Raw genomic sequence first — 18,366 nt, 5'->3', positions numbered from 1 at the left:
CCCACGACTAGAGTTGCTTGGTCCAGAGCCGCTGGCCTCTGGCGCTCTCTTCTGCTCTGCTGCTGATCAACTCTCAGAGGCCACGATTTCAGGTCGCGGCCTCGGGAACCGGGAGGCCCTAGCCCCGCCCCTTCCGCGCGGCCGTCACCCGGGAAACGGGGCCAGCTACCCCCCCAAGCCCCGCCCCAGAGGGTCCCGGCCCCGCCCATTCCAGGGCGGTGCCGGCTAGCAAAGCCCAACCCACAGTCGTGGTAGGTGGTTTCGCTGTCTCAACCACGCACATCACCCTGACTCTAAGCAGTTTTCATCCCTGGGCATCTTAAGACTCCAGGACAGGTGAAAGAACCGAGAAATATGAGCCCGGTGGGTTTATTACTTCCGCGCCTTTTCTGGGGCAGGAACGGACTAGGCTGTTCCAGGAAGACAAGTGAAAGGGGGAGTGTGGGAGAAACAGGAGGAGGGGAGGAAGGCGATAGGTCGAGGGGGACCAAGGGGCCAGATGAGCAGCGTCTCACGGAGCCCCCCTTGCTTGAAGCCAGACTTGGAGTGTGAAGTGCAGGGAAGCCTGAGGTGAGCGCCTTGGGGTCTGGGCGGGCTCTCTGACCCTCGAACCCCTGCACCCCCCGCCCCCCTTCCCCGCTCCCCCTGCCCCAGCGCCCCACTCTCTCATTTTCCTGGCTGCTCCTCTGCACTTTTCCTACCTGGTTCTGTTTTCTCCAGGAGAGCTGCAGAATGGGTTCATTTCCTGGCTTTTCCTCTCCTGAGGAGTCACTTAGAAACCCGGCCCCTCCGGTCCCACTGGAGCTGCTGAGTCAGAATCTGAGCAAAACCATATCCTCGGGTGGTTCATATGTATGTCGGAGTTTGACAAGCGCTCTTCCAGATGAAGTGGGTTTCAGTCTACACGTTTTACTTTGCTTTTGAGGACTGGCCACGCCTGTTAGATCTTTCCTCCGTAAGAAAGCGAGCTTGCACTGAGCTTGTAAATAAGTTCGCTTGTAAATAAGTAAGCAGCTTGTGGCTGCTTGTGGGTTGTCACAGCTCTTAAAGTGAAGATGAGGAATTCTGTTCATTTTCCTACTTTAATTTGAACTTGTCCTGCTTTAATATAAAAGTAGCGTTTCTCTGAAGTTATTTTACAGAAGTGCCAGCGCACACAAACACACACATTTTAGCTATCAAAACATATATGTAATTCTCCTGGTCAGAAATCAGGAGAAAATTAAAGTGCCGTAGTGATTGAATAAGATGAAGGAAATTTCCCAGCCCCTCCCTTTAATGATTATAGCATCTTATCTCTTTAGTCCATGTTCTTCTTTTTACTGCTTTTTCATGCTACCTCAGTAAAGCATGAAGAATGCACTCTGAGTTGTACACGTCAGTCCAGGGACGGCAGTTTTTATTTTCTGAGTTTCTCATATTCCTACTGCCTTGGGTCAGGGGCTCCACTACAGGCTGATTTCCGGGGGTGCTGAACAAGCGTCAGGGGAAGGGGTCCATTTGTCACATCCTTCTGTGGCTTAAAGATTCTCTGCTGACAGAGAAACAAACCAACAAGACAAATACAACTGGGTACACTGTCTGGATTCTCCACTGCCGCGTCTGTGTCTGAAGGGAGAGGATGGCTGGGTTTCCTCCTGACTGTGACTCTGCCCGCAGACCACGGTCCTGGAAGAAGCCATCAGAGATGCCCACGAGTGTGATGACGAGATTCAGCTCTACAACGAGCAGATCGACACCCTGTGGAAGGAGATTGAAGAGGCGGAGAGGAGCCTGGAGAGGTCATCCTACGACTGCCAGCAGCTGGTGGTCACCCAGCAAACTCTGAGGAACAAGTTGGACCAGTATCATCGCGTCATCGAGAATGAAGGCAACAGGTGGGGTCGGGGTGGGCAGAGCCTGTGGGTACAGAACCACTTACTTGCTCCACGTTTTTCCATGTGCCAGTTCCAGGCTGTAGGGTGTGTGGCCAGAAAGTGAATGTGTTAGTTGCTCAGTCGTTCTGACTCTTTGTGACCCCCTGGACTATAGCTCGCCAAGTTCCTCTCTCCAGGGGATTCTCCAGGCAAGGATACTGGAGTGGGTAGCCATTCTGTTTTCCAAGGGATCTTCCTGACCCATTGCAGGCAGATTGTTTACTGTCTGAGCCACCAGAAGGAGACCCCCAAATCCAGGACCTCACGGGGCTGGAATGCTAGTGGGGGAGGCAGAGGATGAATAGGTTTGCAACAGAGATGTGCGCTCTGGCGTGAGTGATGGTTGGGGAGGGGAGAGGTGATGAAGATGACCGTGGGAGTGTTTGGATGTCAAGGTGTCTTTCGGCTCCACGGGTCTTTGGGGACAGGAACGTCTTAGCTGAAAGGATGACCAGGTGTGGTTATTGAGACGCGGCCGGCGAGATGCCTGCCCAGTACCTGGAACTGGACCAGCACTCAGAGCAGTTGATGTTATTACTGCTGCTGCCATGGTGACTCTGAGCACCTGGCCAGTCAGTACTATGGCTGCTAGCAGGCTGTCTGGTCTCCTCCGGACGATGGATTGGGACGTGAACTCTGCTGGCGAGTGTCTCTGTCTCTGTCTCAGCCTCATTCACATCTACACCTGCATCAGCTACTCTCCGTTTCCTCCATGTTCATCTATGTGACTGTGTCTACACCTACTTGTATACTTATGTCCACATCTCTGTCTACAGCGTCTGTATGTGTACATCTACACTACACCTACATTCTCTACATCATCTGTAGCTATGCCCACATCACCTAACCTACATCTGTATCATCTACACCTACACCTACCTCTACATCTACGTCTGACACCTACTCTGCCATCTATGTTTGTCTGGATCATCTGCATGTACGTCTACCCCACATCTGCATTTTCTGCACCTGCATCATCTTCCACACCTCTGTTGTTTACACTGACGCCTGCATCACCTACATTTACACCTGCACTTACCTCTCCGTCATCGACATCTGCATCTCTACCTCCACCCACATTTACATCATCTGTATCCACATCTATATCACATCTGTATCTATATACACCTATATCTACAATATCTATGGTTACACTTACATCTTTATCACCTAAGCCTGCACCTCATCTCCACATAAAGTATCTAAATCTCAATCATCTTTATGTACATGCATAAAGTGTCTGCATCTCCATTGTCTTTATGTACATGCATAAACTGTCTATACCTCCATGGTTTTCGTGTACATGTATAAGCTGTCTACATCTCCATTATCTTTATGTCTATGTATAAACTGTCTACATCTCCATTATTTTTATGTACGTGTATAAGCTGTCTACATCTCCATCGTTTTTATGTACACGTATAAACTGTCTACATCTCCATCATCTTTATGTGCATGCATAAAATGTCTACATCTCCGCTGTTTTTATGTACAAGTATAAGGAAAGCTGAGTGCCAAAGAATTGATGCTTTTGAACTGTGGTGTTGGAGAAGACTCTTGAGAGTCCCTTGGACTGCAAGGAGATCCAACCAGTCCATCCTAAAGGAGATCAGTCCTGGGTGTTCATTGGAAGGACTAATGTTGAAGCTGAAACTCCAATACTTTGTCCACTTGTTGCGACGAGCTGACTCATTGGAAAAGAGACTGATGCTGGGAAAGATTGAGGGCAGGAGGAGAAGGGGCTGACAGAGGATGAGATGGTTGGATGGCATCACTGACTCAATGGACATGGGTTTGGGTGGAATCAGGGAGTTGTTGATGGATAGGGAAGCCTGGCGTGCGGCAGTTCATGGGGTCGCAGAGTTGGAGACAACTGAGCGACTGAACAGACCTGATAAACTGTCTACACCTCCATTGTTTTTATGTACATGCATAAACTGTCTACACCTCCATCGTCTTTATGTACACGTATAAACCATTGGCATCTGCATCGTCTTTATGTACACACACATCTACAGTGGTGTCTCCATTATTCCTATCCATACCCATGCCTACTTATATGGCTGTAACCACCTGTGTCAGAGAAGGCAAGAGCAACCCACTCCAGTATTCTTGCCTGGTAAATCCCATGGACGGAGGAGCCTGGTAGGCTGCAGTCCATGGGGTCGCTAAAAGTCGGTCACGACTGAGCGACTTCACTTTCACTTTCATGCATTGAAGAAGGAAATGGTAACCCCCTCCAGTGTTCTTGCCTGGAGAATCCAGGGACGGGGGAGCCTTGTGGGCTGTGTCTATGGGGTCGCACAGAGTCGGACACGACTGAAGCGACTGAGCAGTCAGCAGCAGCCACCTGGAACTAAAAGCCCACCTTTGGGATGAGACAGGGTGAAACCTTGTCCTTTCTGAAACTTTTCAGTTTCTCCTCTTGGCTGGTCTGAAGCAGTGACTCTGGCCGCTGACCCAGGGGATTCCCATTCTGGGTTTAAGAGCATTGTTTCCTGGTTGCACAGGAGGAAGGGGATGGTGAGCAAGGAGTGGCGGTGTTTATCTGGCTTGGGGTGCAGGGGGGACAAGGGTGTGCCTGGAGGCTATTCCAAACCCAGCAGAGGAAGGCGGGGTGACTCTGAGTTGCTCCTTTGGGGAAGCCTGAGGTGACAGTGACTCTCTAGACTGGATTTCCTGGTCTGGTCTGGATCCAAGTGTCCCCTGTGACCTCGAGGTGAGGGTGCTGGGGTGGGGCAGAGGCCCTGCTCCCACAGAGTGTTATTGCAGGAGAAACATGGATCTCAGTAAGTTGTACCCAGTGTGAAGGGAACTGTGGGGGCCTCCCCTCTGCTCTGCAAGCCCGGAGGGGCCAAGTGACTCATCCCAAATTCACACAGCAGCCGGCAGGGCTGGGTCCTCAGTGTGGGCCATGAATGCTTAGGACCCAGAGATTCTACCCTGTTGCCAACCAGCCAACCAGTAAACCCCACCCCAGTGCTAGGCATGTATTTTTCAACAAATACTTTTTCTTCCTCTTTCATTGGCCTTGACTCATTGCACCCACCTCCTTTTTTCTTTTTTTCAAAGATCTCACCAGGGCTGTGCAGGATATAACTGCAGCAAAACCAAGACGCAAAGACCTTCCCAAGAACCTTCCGAGGAAAAAGGAGATGGTAGCGGAAGACAGAGCAGATGAAATTCTGGAAGAGACACCGCTGAGAGGTCCAGAGGACATGAAGCCAGGGCGGGAGGTGCTCAAAGAAGAGGGTGAGTCTAAGCTTGAACCGGGGGATGAAGAAGCAAGTCCCCCAACCCAGGACGGGGCTCCGGAGGATGTCCCAGATGGAGGCAAGATAAGCAAAGCCTTTGAGAAGCTAGGCAAGATGATCAAGGAGAAGGTGAAAGGCCCCAGAGAACCCGAACCCCCCACTGACCTGTACACCAAAGGGCGGTACGTGATGGTCTCTGGAGATGCCAGTTTCATAGATCCTGGCTTCTGTGTCTTCTCCGCCCCAGTCAGAGGGGGCATGGTGGTTTCTAAGGGTGACGACTCTGTGCGTCCTGACGGTGGCTTGGAACCCTCTCCCCAGCAGCCTGAGCCCTCTCTGGAGGACGGACAGGGGCCTCCCCCGGAGAAAGAAGACAGTCTGGAGAATGAAGGGGGGCCTCCCCAGGAGAAAAAGACAGTATGAAGGAGGTAGGGGGTCCCTTCAGGGGAAACAAGATGGTCTGGAGGATGAAGGGGGGCCTCCTCAGGAGAAATAAGATGGGCTGAAGGATGAAGGGGGTTCTCCCCAGGAGAAAGAAGATGGTCTGAAGGAGGTAGGGGGGCCCCTGCAGGGGAAAGAAGACAGACCCCCCCCTACCCTGCACCCTGCAGACAAAGGGGATGAGAAAAATGCCAAAGAACTGGAGGGCCTCCAGGGGAAACAGGATGGCCAGAAGGAGGAGGAGGGGGCCAGAGGGCCCTGTCCCATGGTGGCACCTGGTCCAGAGGGGCCATCTACACCCCGGTCTCAAGGGCCTCAGGTCACTCTGGGTGGGCCCGAAGGGCATGGGGCTCAGAGCAGCAGCCGGCCGGTGAGAAGCCCTCCCAGGAAGCTGGCCTACGAGAAGGTGGAGGTGATGGAATCCATAGAGAAGTTTTCCACTGAGAGCATCCAGACGTACGAAGAGACTGCTGTCATTGTGGAGACCACGATTGAAAAGACGAAGGCAAACAAGAAGAAACTGGGAGAGAAGGGATCCTCCAGTGCCTGAGCTAACCGGGAGGAGGTGCCTCTGGGCCCCTGAGGACACGTGCTTGGATGTTTTAGAACAGAGGCTACAAGGGTGAGGATACACGGTTCTTTGGATTAGACCATGGTTGGCCCATCTGGCTTGCCGATGAAGCCTTAATTAAAATGTTTTATTTGCTTGCACATCCTTTGTCTGATTAACAGGGGCCTTGGGCTTGCAGGTGGGCCAGCCTCACTCAGGACAGGAGTGCCCTGCTAACAGCCACTGAGCTGAGCTCATTTAAGAAAGTAGATGAGCCCTTTGTCTTGGGGCATCGTGGGGCTCATTAGAGGGTCAGAGTCTGGATTTCACACCTGAAATGTGTCCGGTGATGGATCGGCTTGTTTTCACCGCGTTTCAGGCACAAGCACAGGATTGCGGGAGGGGTGGTTTGTTAGAAGTCAGGTGATTAAAGGTGTCTGTCTCAGTTTGGGTTCCCCAAGAAGTTGACCCTGCAGCAAGGATCTGATGTCATTTCTGGGGACGTGGTCCCAGGAAGCTCCAGCAGGGCAGGAGACAGAGGTGGAGGCAGCAGGGCATCAGAGAGGAGAGGTGGGTTGGCCCCATGGGCGGTTGGCACTAGGCCCCCATCCCCTGGGGCTCTGGGAGACAGGATGGAACTTGGCCTTCAGTTATGCTGCCCAAGGGTGTGGGAGCTGGGTGTTGACCCACCAACTCTTGCCAGCCAGAAGGGAGGGCCCAGGACAGCTCTCCACGAGAATCGCAGGTGCAGGTAGGTGTTTGGACACCAGGCGTGGAGACGCATGGAAGCAATAGGGGTCACGGGCAAGAAGCAGGGTGCCAGGGCCACCTGCATAGCACACGTGCCTTGTGTCCTTCTGGCTGAGTCACTTAAGGGTTTCACATTCAGAGATTGCACTCCTGGGCTGGGCCTCAAAATCAAAATCCAATGTCACCACGCAGTTCCTTGTTCAGCAGTTAATTCATGAACTCGCCTAACATTTCCTGAGGGGCTTCCCTGATGGCTCAAGCGGTAAAGAATCTGCCTGCAATTCAGGAAACAAAGGAGAGGCGGGTTGGATCCCTGGGTTGGGAAGATCACATGGAGATGGAAATGGCAACCCACTCCAGTATTCTTGCCTGAGAAGTTCCATGGCCAGAGGAGCCTGGTGGGCTACAGTCCACGGGTCTGCAAAGAGTCAGACATGACTGAGCAGCTGAGCACAGACGCATGTTTACTGAACATCCTCTGTGTGCAGGCAGAGTGCAGTGCTGGTAAGGGAGAGCTGACAAGTTTATTAGTGATCTCAGTTCCCGTCATATAATGTCCCATAATACACATGTGTGTATTCTCCTGTGCATACATGTGCACTCAGGGATCTGCAGTGTCACATCTTAGGAAACAGAAATTACTTGAAACCAGAATCTTTACAAACTTTTTTTTTTTGTACTTTACAATATCGTATTGGTTATGCCATACATTGACATGAATCCACCATGGGTGTATGCTGCCTTTAGGCATCTCTTTTTCTCTACTAACAGTCCAAAAGTTTTTTTTTTTTGGCTTAGCTGAATAAGAAATTACTCCTTCTCCATGTAGATACTCCAAAATACATTATGGGCAGTGAATAAATGTGCTGAAATAGATTATTACATCTCCCTAAACAAAGGTACCTGGCAAGACAACTGCACATCTTTAGAGAAGATTAATTGTGTCATAAATTACACCCTTGTATTTCTTTGTTAGAAATCATACAAAGAATGCTAAATAGAGTCACCTTCCCTTTCTGTGTAGAGCTTGAAAAAAATCTCTCTCTGAATTAATATGAGGTTTGGATTTCAAGAAAGACATACGCTTTTGTTGTTTGTTCTAGAAGATGAGTGAAGGACCTGCTCCATGGCACAGTTTTGAAATACGTATCATTTAAAAGCTTAAGAGAGAATAATGGAAACCTTTACCTGGAGTCCAAACTGTGCTTGGAATTTGGACCAGTGTATATATTAGATTCAACAGAACCACTCCTGCAAACCTTGTCTTTTCCCCATTAAGTATTTTAATTTTTTGGATCATGTGTTCGGTGAATTATTTAAAAAGGTGGGGGGTATCTTTTTGGAAAGAAATGCCATTTTTATATTTTATTCAATCAATGATGAAAAGTTGATTGAGAACCTGTTCTGATCATTCGAGGCTTTGGCGGGGAGAGACAACAGGGAACACTGAATCTGTTCAGCTGTCACAGTCACAACTTTCTGAGCAAGGGAGGATTTTGCACTGGCAGGAAGATAACTAAATAAGAGAAAATCGTGCAGAGACGACAACACAGGGGCATGTGCTAGACAGAAAGCGTGTCTCTTCTGGGGTGGACTATCCAGTGAAGACCCTGTGGATGAGATGACGTGTGACCTGATGACTAGACGGGCCCATCATGTGCAGATCAGAGGGAATAGCATTGTAGGTAGCAGGAACGGCTGGTGCAAAGGTCCTGGGGCAGGAATGGACTAGGCTGTTCAAGGAAGACAAGTAAAGTGGGGAGTGTGGGAGAAATAGGAGGGGAGGAAGGCGGTGGGTCAAGGGGGACCGAGGGGCCAGATGAGCAGCGTCTCACAGAGCCCCCCCTTGCTTGAAGCCAAGCTTGTGGTGTGATGTTCAGGGCAGCCTGTAGTGAGTACCTTGGGGTCTGGGTGGGCTCTCTGACCCTCGACCCCCTGCCCTCCTGCTCCCCCTGCCCCAGTGCCCCACACACTCATTTTCCTGGCTGCTCCTCTGCACTTTTCCTACTTGGTTCTGTTTTCCCCAGGAGAGCTGCCGAATGGGTTCATTTCCTGGGTTTTCCTCTCCTGAGGTCTCTGAAAACAGGCACATAAGTTTGTATAAAAAAGATAAACACAGGGGCCCAAAGCAAGTTCCCCAACAACACAGATGACAGGAGAGCGCTGGAGCTTTGCTAAACACTGAGATCCCACAGTGCCAGTGCCCGAAATGACTGGTCCAAACTGCTGTGCCGGGGAGCAGGAGGAGGCTGGGCTCCTCTTTCTCAGCCTCAAGCCCAGCACCAACACTGTGCAGAGCCACCTCCTCCATAAAGAAACTGCTTCCCAGTTCCCAGGACCCACTATTCTCCAAGCATTTGAGTCACGGTGACCAGTAACGGCTGTTGTTTCTGTCGCAGTTAGGAGCTGGCCCCCAGGTTGGTCCTCCAGCCCTTGCTGGTCTGGTTCAGGACCCCATGTGTCTGGTTCAGGCACAAGCAGCGAAGCAGGCACGTGTGACTCTGCCAGGGGTTCCTGCAGCCCCAGGAGTGAGCTCGGTCCACACACTGGGCAGGCTGGCAGTACTGGGCCTCCGGGAGCAGCCCTCATCTAGAATGGAGATGCCATTGGGGTGCATGGACACCCCAGCTCTCTTGCCCTTCCATTGGGACCACCCCGAGGCTTGTTGTACATGGTCCCCAGTGGGTGATGGCTGCAGATGCAGGTGGAGAGACCCACTCATCCCTGTGGCCCGAATGGGACCCCTCCTCTCCTGTCCCACTGCCTGCTTCCCTACATAAAGATGCTTCCTTCCAAATAAATGACTTGACCTCGACTCCTCTGTCAGAGTCAGCTTCTGGGAGGAACAATCTGAGATGGCTGGTTGGCATCTGCCCAGCAAACACCCCTCCCTCCCCACTGCTGGGTGGGGGCAGCCCTGATCTTGTCCTGAGGAGCTGCTCCTTCACACAAGTTGCAGCCCTGATTGGACCCACGAGACACCCCACCTTCCTCTCCCGTGGGTGGGCAAGTGCCCCAAACCAGACCCACTGTTGCAATAGGAGATCCGAGTCCAGCAGAGCCAAGATGAACATGCAGGAGCCACCCTGTGACTGGGGAGTCCTGATGTGGTCCCCACGGTCCCCACTGTGCCTCCCGGTCCCGGGCCTCACTACAGCCTCTGTCCCTTTCCAGGCTGGTTCAGGCTGGCTCTTTAGGCTTCCCTTCAGTTCTGACTGCTATACTGCCTATTTTGGATATGCAGCTTCTGTGTCTTTATGAGTCAGAGTTGGTTTCTGTTCTTGCAACCCCAGAGATCCCCAAGAAAACCTCCAGTGAAGGAAGTTTGGTATCAAGGTGGGGATTGATGGAGGTTTCAGTTAGGTGGGATTGCCCCCAGAGCAGACCCTAAACAAGATCTCAGGCACTGGTGGTTTGTAGAGCGGTGATCCCAGGGACTAGGCATGCCATTAGAAAGCCCAGGCTCTTAGCTCCAAGCCAGCCTGTCTACGCTGCGGTGGGTGCCAGGGCTGTGAAGCTGCAGTCTCGTCCCTTATATGCCATCATCCCCCTGGTGGGGGAGAGGGAAGGCAGGAAGAGAGAGACTGTGGTCCTCGTTTGCTACTTCATCCTGGTCGTGGCACTTCCTTCCCTGAGCAACAGCTGAAGCCAGTTCCCAGTCTTTCCAACGTCTGCAGAAGCGGCCTCACTACAGTCTCCTTAGAGACCTGGGTCTTCCAGGGCGTCCTGCCAGGGGTGCTCACGCTCCACCTCTGGGCATGGGGGGGTGGTGTCCGTCCCCCACATCCAACAAGCCTGCTTGTTTGATGCAGCTGCTTGGTCCATGTGGTGTGTTAGTGGTCTCTTCTGCTTTTCTAATTAAGAAGATAATGCTTCTTTACACTCTGTTTATAGTGCTTTTGGAGAAGGAAAAGTTACCCACTCCAGTATTCTTACCTGAGAAATCCCATGGACTGAGAAGCCTGGTGGGCTACAGTCCATGGGATCGCAGAGTCAGACATGACTTCACGACTAAACAACAAATAGTGCTTTATACTCAGTTCTGTCTGTTAATACCACCAGTGGCGTTTCAGGCTGCACTGACTTCGGGCTTTTGTTTTGGGCTCCACTCGCAGGGAAGAGGCCAGGTAGAGCATCTTCAGTCATCCCTGCAGGAGGTGAGGAAGCTGGGGTGTCTGTGGACTAGCTCCCCCTCCGTCTCCAGGTGAGTGTGGCTCTGGGGCACTGATTCCCTGGCTTTTCTGCCTGTTGCACGTCAGGTCCTGTGCACCTCTGCAGCCAGAGGACACGCCCAACAGAGAGAGCATGGTTGGTGTGTATGGTGACCTATGGGGCTGTCCAAGGAGAGAGATACAGGTTAAAGGCTGGAGAACTTTGTTTTCTGCCAGATCATGGGCTGTTCAGGCTCTTTTGTATTAATAACTACTCAACTCTGCCATGTTAGCATCAAAACAGCCACAGACAACCCAAAAGCAAAGAGGTGTGATGGCTTCCAATAAAACTGTATTTACAAAACAAGAATATTTACATTTATATACCAGGCAAGGGGCTAGATTGGGTCCTGGGCTGTAGTTTGCTGATCCCTGCCATAGGGCACACGCATGAACAAGGTCTCATACAAAATCCAACTTGCATCAGAAGACACTTCTTACCTGGCTTCATTGCTGGTTTTTCCCCTTTCTTTTTCACATTGGAAAATTCCATTTAGGTCTCTCCTTGACTTGAAGCTTTATTATAAGAAAGAATCTCCAAGTAACAATTATGATCAAGCTTATCCTAAAGTACTATATCCTGGACTTGTAGTTGAACCATAGTTGGTGAGTGAAGTCACCTCAAAACTCGTATGGCACTTGGCACATTGATGATGAAGAGCATCGTTTAAGTACCACAATTATGGCAAATGATTGACTCTGGTCCCTCGTGCTTGGATGAAAGCAAATAAATGCCACATAGAAGCCATGCTGTCCTATGTTTTACCCAAAGAAATGGGGCTTTGAGTGGAGATGTATATTCTATCAGGAGAGACATCCTTGGTCAATAACTCACCTTCACCTGCATGCTAGCGTGCTTGTCTGTCAGATAACCTGGCAGCTTATCTGTCTCCTGTGGCCAGTTCTAGGACATAGGGTCAAAAGAGAAAAAGATAAGTTGCAGTCTCTGTCTTCCATCCAGCTTGGAGTAGCCCGTGGCTGTCCTCTTGGGTGAACCAGGACATCTTTTAGGGCACTATGACATGAGACTGCCATGCTGGGATGGTGAAGGTGGGGTGGCCTGAAGCGTGGGAACTGGTGACAGTTCCCTTTAGGACTAAGGAATTCCCAGCCTCATTTGGCTGTTTGGGCATCTAAAACCCTGTGGGCTGAGATTTCTAATCACCCTCATCCCATCCCAAACCGCCCAGGACTGAATATTAGAGTCTTCATCTCCGGGGCCGAGCGTATTTCTCCATCGTCAGTTTATTCTATCCCCAGATTGACAGTGCATGTCTTCTAAGTTCTAAAAGAAAAATGAAGCTGGCAGGCTGGCTTGGGAAATTTGCCTTAGGTCAGATTTTGATTCTTGGCCCCTTATAAGTTCAAAACCAGATTCAACAGAGAGATGTTTGAACCCAAGGAAACGGCCTCTTGGCAATGAAATGCACAAGAGACTAGTGGACCAACTCAAGCAGGAGTTGATTAATTTGTAAAGCAGAGAGGGAGCCTCTCTCCTAGACATCCAGGTGCTGGTCACCCTCTCTCCCGGTGCCAGGGTCCTTGGGAAGCTGGATAAAGTGTTGGGAGGCTGTGCTTGGGCTTGGACTCACCGTTGGCAGGTGGAGGGGTTTCCAGGAGCGCGCCTGGGGTTGGCCTCCCTGCGCCTGGTCCTCAGCTGACGTCGGCTCTTCAGAGGCTAGAATCCCCCTCTGTACCGGCCTCTGTGTTCCCCTACACTGAGCACTCAGATACTGTCCCCAACTTCCATCATGACTCTGCATTTCCTAAGCACCCATGCACTGCATGCCCACCCCTCTCCATCCCCGCCGCCACCCCACTTCAGCAACTCAGCCCTTCTTTGACAGAAGACCACATGGCAGCTACAATCAAATCACCTTTGCTGGCCCAAGACCCATCCTGTGCTCGTGTTTACTGCAAACTCCCGGTGTTTTTCAATCCTGTTGTCCTTTCCCACAGCCAGTGTCTCTAATCTTGGCATTCTGAGTTCTGGAAATTTCTATCAGATTAGACTCTTGGCATCCAAAAACTTACTCTGGCTATGAGTTCACCAATCCTCCTAATGCACGTTTCTCTTTAAATAGGAAATGCTTGGCTGCGTTTCCTAAAGGTTTTGTAATGTGTGGTTCTCAGGTGATGCCAACCCATGAAGGCATCGCTCTCATGAAAACTTCTCTTTGTAATTTAAAAGTGACGACAACAATGATGCATGGTAGTGAGTCTGTAAGAATTATCAGTTTTTTAAAAAATATTTTTTAATGTGACTATTTTTAAAGTCTTTACTGAATTTGTTACACTATCATTTCTGTTGTATGTTTTGGTTTTTTGACCCTGAGTCATGTGGGGTCTTAGCTCCCCAACCAGGAGATCGAACCTTCAACCCCTGCACTGGAAGATGAAGTCTTAACCACTGAACCACCAGGGTAGTCCCAAGAATGATCAGTTTTTAAACTTTATCTTTGGGAAAGCATTCTTTGGACTTAAGTGTTGAAAAGCAGCATTCAGTCTGTCACAAGATCAGACTGGATCCTATGCCTTTAAGTATGTGTTTTCAGCCACAGGCTTTTTTAAGATTTTACTAGTTGGGTTTTGTAAGTAGTGGATCACAGGACAAAACAGAAAATTGTTTTTACAACAAATATGATAAATGTAAGATATTTGTATTTTTATGAATAACTCTCCAGATTTGCTAGAATAGTGTGTGGTCACATGGGTGAAGCCAGTTTGAGACAATTTTCATGAACAGGTTGCCATGTAACTCAACATGTACGAATATGTTTTAAGGGATTATCAAGTCCGCTCTGTGATAGAGACCCCGGTGCTCACTGAGGATTCCACTGGATGTCCTGTTGTCTCTCAGTTGCTTCCTGTGTAGCAGCGTCATTGACCAGGACTGGCCAGCGCACAGTATGTCAAATGACTTGCGTGTCTCCTTCGTACTGAATGGAGGAGAGGGTGTGGGTCTTCATGGGTTCTTTCTCTCGCCTACTGACCGTCACAGCCTCATGCTGTGATGACAGACCGAAGGGTGAAGGCTGGAGCAGCCTGAATCTCTGAGTCACTGCATGGCAATATATGGTCTTGGGGAGTTACCCAGATCCTCCATGAAATTTGTGTAAATGATAAACACACCTCTGCTGTGTGAAACCTCTGAGATCTGGGGCTGTTTTACTACAATGGAACTGGTCTAGCTTGGCAAATGTATTCTAGAAGAGCATTCTGAAAGATCTTTGACCATGACTCTAATAAGAAATGTATTACAATACACTCAGACACGTACACACACACATTTTTGAAAAAAAAAATCAGGAAACAATTGTTATCATTAATATGCATGATCTGTTGTTATGCTATCCTATTCTACTCCAAAATGCTGGTTTTAACTTCCTAAATTTATATGACAACTGCCAGTGGGGTATAACCTGAGTCTGAAAAATGCTGCTGTAGACCATAATTTGCGTATGATTTATTTCCTAATTTTAAATATTTCAGGCATATGAAAGCAAGCTTTTTAGCTCTTTCTCTGGCAACTTTTAATTTTCTCTCCCAGAATGGATGGAAGTGTTTTTATATAATACATATCACATCCCACATAATTTCTGGAAGGTAATGTTTTATTGTTGCATCTCCTAATTTACATCATGTATTTTTAAATTTACTTATAAAATGTTGTCACAGGGAAAAACAATGTTAATGTGATTATTATTCACTTATTTTCTTTTTTTAAAATAAATGACTATAAATAACTATCTCTTGCATTAGAATCAGGATATCATAAAAACCTCACTAGCTGATCATATTTTAGTGTTCATACTGGTGCAAAAAATGAAATAGAGACCAAATATTTTTAAATAGCACTATATATATTTTATGTACTGTATACTCATATCAAAACTTGCCATTTCTATTAAGAAGCTGATAAGTTACTCTCTAATTTCATAAATTAGACCACAACTGTGAAAATATGGACAACTATTTTGTATCTGTGCTGCTATATAAGATACTTAAAGTTTATACAGAAAGGTGCAAAATTACAGAGGTGAAGTAATGGGCATTCATGAACATTTCACCTGAATTTCCACTGGCCTTTTTCTTCAGCCAGAATCATTTTGATATCCTCTGAATATGCTTTTAGAAATGAATGTGGTATCTGTTTCTTCAGTAAATACACATACACACATTTTAGGTATATGTGTGTATATACAGTTATACAAGTGTATATAAAGATATATACACATATATACACACGTGTATTAGTCTACATATGTATATATATTTCTGTGTGCACTTAAACACACATGCACACTTAATGTCCTTTGGTTTATTTTCAGACTGTTAGTGAGAAATGAAATTTTGATGATTTCCATTTATTTTTGCTTTAAGTCTAAACTGGTTTAAAAAGACCTTTGCAGCATGTAATAAATTTCTTTTAAAAATCATAAATATTATTACATCATAAAGCATTCTATAGAGAAGATCATATGGTGTTAGAGAAGGTAGAAATCCATGCCAACACGGGAGAAAAGAGAAAGCATGTGGGTTTTCCAGGCTTTTCCTCCTTCAAGGAAGGGCCCCCCTGCTCTGTGCTGCCAACTCAGAGGAGAGGAACCCAGGCTGCTCCCACGGGAAGGGAGAAATGTGGCCAGAAGGGGTGGGTCAGTTCTTGGGGATCAAACCAAACCAACAGTGTTTGGGGGGTCAGGTGGGCACTGGTGAGCTATTCCTTGGGTAGGAGAACAAAGTGACAGTCTCTCGGAAAGCCTTTCCACTTGGTGATGAGATGCTGTCTCTGGGGGTGACGGGGGGAAGGGGGCATGTCACCTTTGGGATGAGGTTAAAGCCCCTCCTGGACTGCTTGGCTGCCACAAATGTAGCTGACTGTAGTGCTTTCCATGTGAAGGGATTCTGCCTCCTTTGGGTCTCAAGTTACAGGGAGACGAGTTGGCTTTTCCCCCTTCAGTGGGAAGGGGCTCCATACAAATGGGGGTTCCTGTGAAGTGGTTGCCCACCTCTCCAAATCTGACCCCTCACCCTCACACACCTCTTCCAGAACAGAGGTCATTTCCCCAACTCATCAACTGCAGAAGCTGTTTTCCTCCAATCGTGTATGCAAAGCTCTCGAAAATGCTCACCTTCTCTCCCCTCCATCAGATTAAGAAGCCCCAGCGCAGGGTCAGAAAGGAACATCCCTGTGCTAAGAACTACTAAGCTACTCTTTCCCAGATGTATCTCCATCCTGCCTTCTTTTTTTTTTTTTTGAATAACTATGGAAGGAGCCCCAGAAAACCGGGGCTGGAGAAAGGCTAGGCACATGGAGAGTGACGGGGGCATCTCCCAGAGTTTACCATTACTCAGAGCAGTGGCTGATGAAAAGGCAGCCAGGCCACTGAGGTTGTACACCTATTACACTGGTGAGCCAGACAAGCTGCAACACTGACTGTGGTGGTAAGATTTCCTGCGTTCATGCTTTTGGACTCTCTCCTCCCCATCTGGTAACTAGGGGACCTTTTGATTTGCAACAGCTTCATTTACATCCCTGGAAAATCTTGCTAAAAGTCAACACATCTTTCCCCAAAGGATTTACAGCATCTGGGCTTTAAGAGACTCAGAACTCACCTCTGTCATAAACCTGGCTCCTTCTTTTACATAATGGGTCCTCCCTTGAGTCCCCAGGCCTGGCTTATTTAAATGCATTCTCTTCTCTTCTATGAAAGAAATGGAGGGGGAGAGCTGTCCCGGGTTGGTTGGCACAATATGACCTATCTGAAGGACAGAAATGAAGACCTTGGAGTCACAAACAGGACAGAGGTGTAGGTGGGAGCACTGTATTTGGGGCACAGAATAGAAAAGGTTGCTTCCATGGGAATGAAAAGAATCACGGACAGTGAGCGAAGCTTCAGATCTAGACATGGGCGCGGCTGGTGTGGGGGAGGGTCACTGCTAGGCGCCTGGAGGGGGCGGCGGGGACGGGGGAGGGGGCCGGGCCCTAGTCCTTGCCAAGGATGCTCTTCAGGCTTCTCTGCACGGCCTCGCCCAGCTCTTCCTCCAGCTCCTCCTTCTTGGACATGGCCAGCTTGGACTGGTAATCCCGCACCACCTGGTCAATGTAGGGGGCGCTCTGCGTGCCGTGCAGCATCAGCGTCCACTCCTTCAGCACCCCCTTCTGGGGCGCGCTCCCCACGAAGCCCAGCTCCAGGGTCCAGGTGCCCCGGGCGTCCTCCCCCCAGGTGTGGGTGGTCATGAAAGGCCACTTGTCGAAGCCCACCTTGGCGTCGTCGTCCCGGGGGCGCCTGCTCAGCAGGATGGACTTGGTGCCCATGGGGGACGTCATGTTGATGTTCAGGTCCCCTCTCCTGGTCGCGTTGACCGTGACGACCGCTTGGACGTGCTCCAGGTAGCGGACAAAGTTTTCCTTCCCCTCACACGCGTCGGTCGTGAGTGTCAGCACCAGCTTGCCAGTGGTCGGAATTTTCCTGAGGGCAGAGTGGCGGGGAGACACAGTGAGGCGTGGGGACACTATCCCTGGGTTTTTGTCGTTTTTAAAAAAATTTTTTTTTTGGCTGCATCCTGGGGCGTGTGCATCCTGGGGAACCTTAGTTTCCCAACCAAGGATGGAACCCACGCCCCCTGCATTGGAAGTCGGAGTCTTGATCACTGGACTGCTTGGGGATTCCTAGGGGTTTTGAAGGCTGCTCCGGGGGCAGGGAGAGCAGGGACTCTGCGGTTTTTATACCAGCTGTGTGACCCTGGGAAAGTCACCTGCAGTCTCTGATCTGTTTAGATGGGGGATGCAGCCGATGCATTTGAGCCCCTTCCCACTTCTCCCAGGTCTCTGCTGGGTTCTCTTGCAGCCTAGGACCCTGTGGACCCTGATGGCAAAATGTTAGGAATTTGATCCAGAAGGGAAAACCCTAACCGATGATTGACAGGAGGAGGTGAGTCAACACAGCCTGTGTTCCTCACTACTGGTGGGAACAACTCAGTGGCCCCAGTGGGGTTGAGCCTAGTTGCCCAGGGCAGCGAGGTGCCCGTCAGCGCATCCTCGGTGTCTTCTTTATTAGGTTGCTCTCTCTCTCCCTGTCTACATTGCCTCCTTCTCACCTGTGTCTCCTGAGATCATCTCTCAAAGAAAAAAACAAAAACGAAAACAACTGTCAGCACCTAAGTCCCACCAGGGCAACTGAGAGTGAGACGGGAGCTCAGATGTCTTTCTTTTACAGCACTAAGTGCTTTGATAAAGAGAA

The 18,366-nt window shown here is 49.4% G+C and overlaps 1 protein-coding gene and 1 pseudogene across 1 annotated transcript in view; one reads left to right on the top strand and one right to left on the bottom strand.

Moving 5' to 3' along the window:
- Positions 1-281: 281 nt before the first annotated feature.
- Positions 282-6,251, top strand: LOC122448090 (annotated as a pseudogene).
- Positions 6,252-14,718: 8,467 nt separating this feature from the next.
- The window catches only part of PCSK2 (proprotein convertase subtilisin/kexin type 2), a 234,672-nt gene continuing 231,024 nt past the window's right edge, over positions 14,719-18,366 (bottom strand). The window contains exon 12 of the mRNA XM_043480329.1: positions 14,719-17,595. Coding sequence (XP_043336264.1) covers positions 17,109-17,595 — 487 coding nt within the window. The 3' untranslated portion in view covers positions 14,719-17,108. The remainder of the gene's footprint in view (positions 17,596-18,366) is intronic.

Source organism: Cervus canadensis, chromosome 10 (genome assembly GCF_019320065.1).
Source record: "Cervus canadensis isolate Bull #8, Minnesota chromosome 10, ASM1932006v1, whole genome shotgun sequence".
Lineage (NCBI taxonomy): Eukaryota > Metazoa > Chordata > Mammalia > Artiodactyla > Cervidae > Cervus > Cervus canadensis.
Note: the sequence above shows the minus strand (reverse complement) of the source record. Positions and strands in the feature narration are given on the sequence as shown.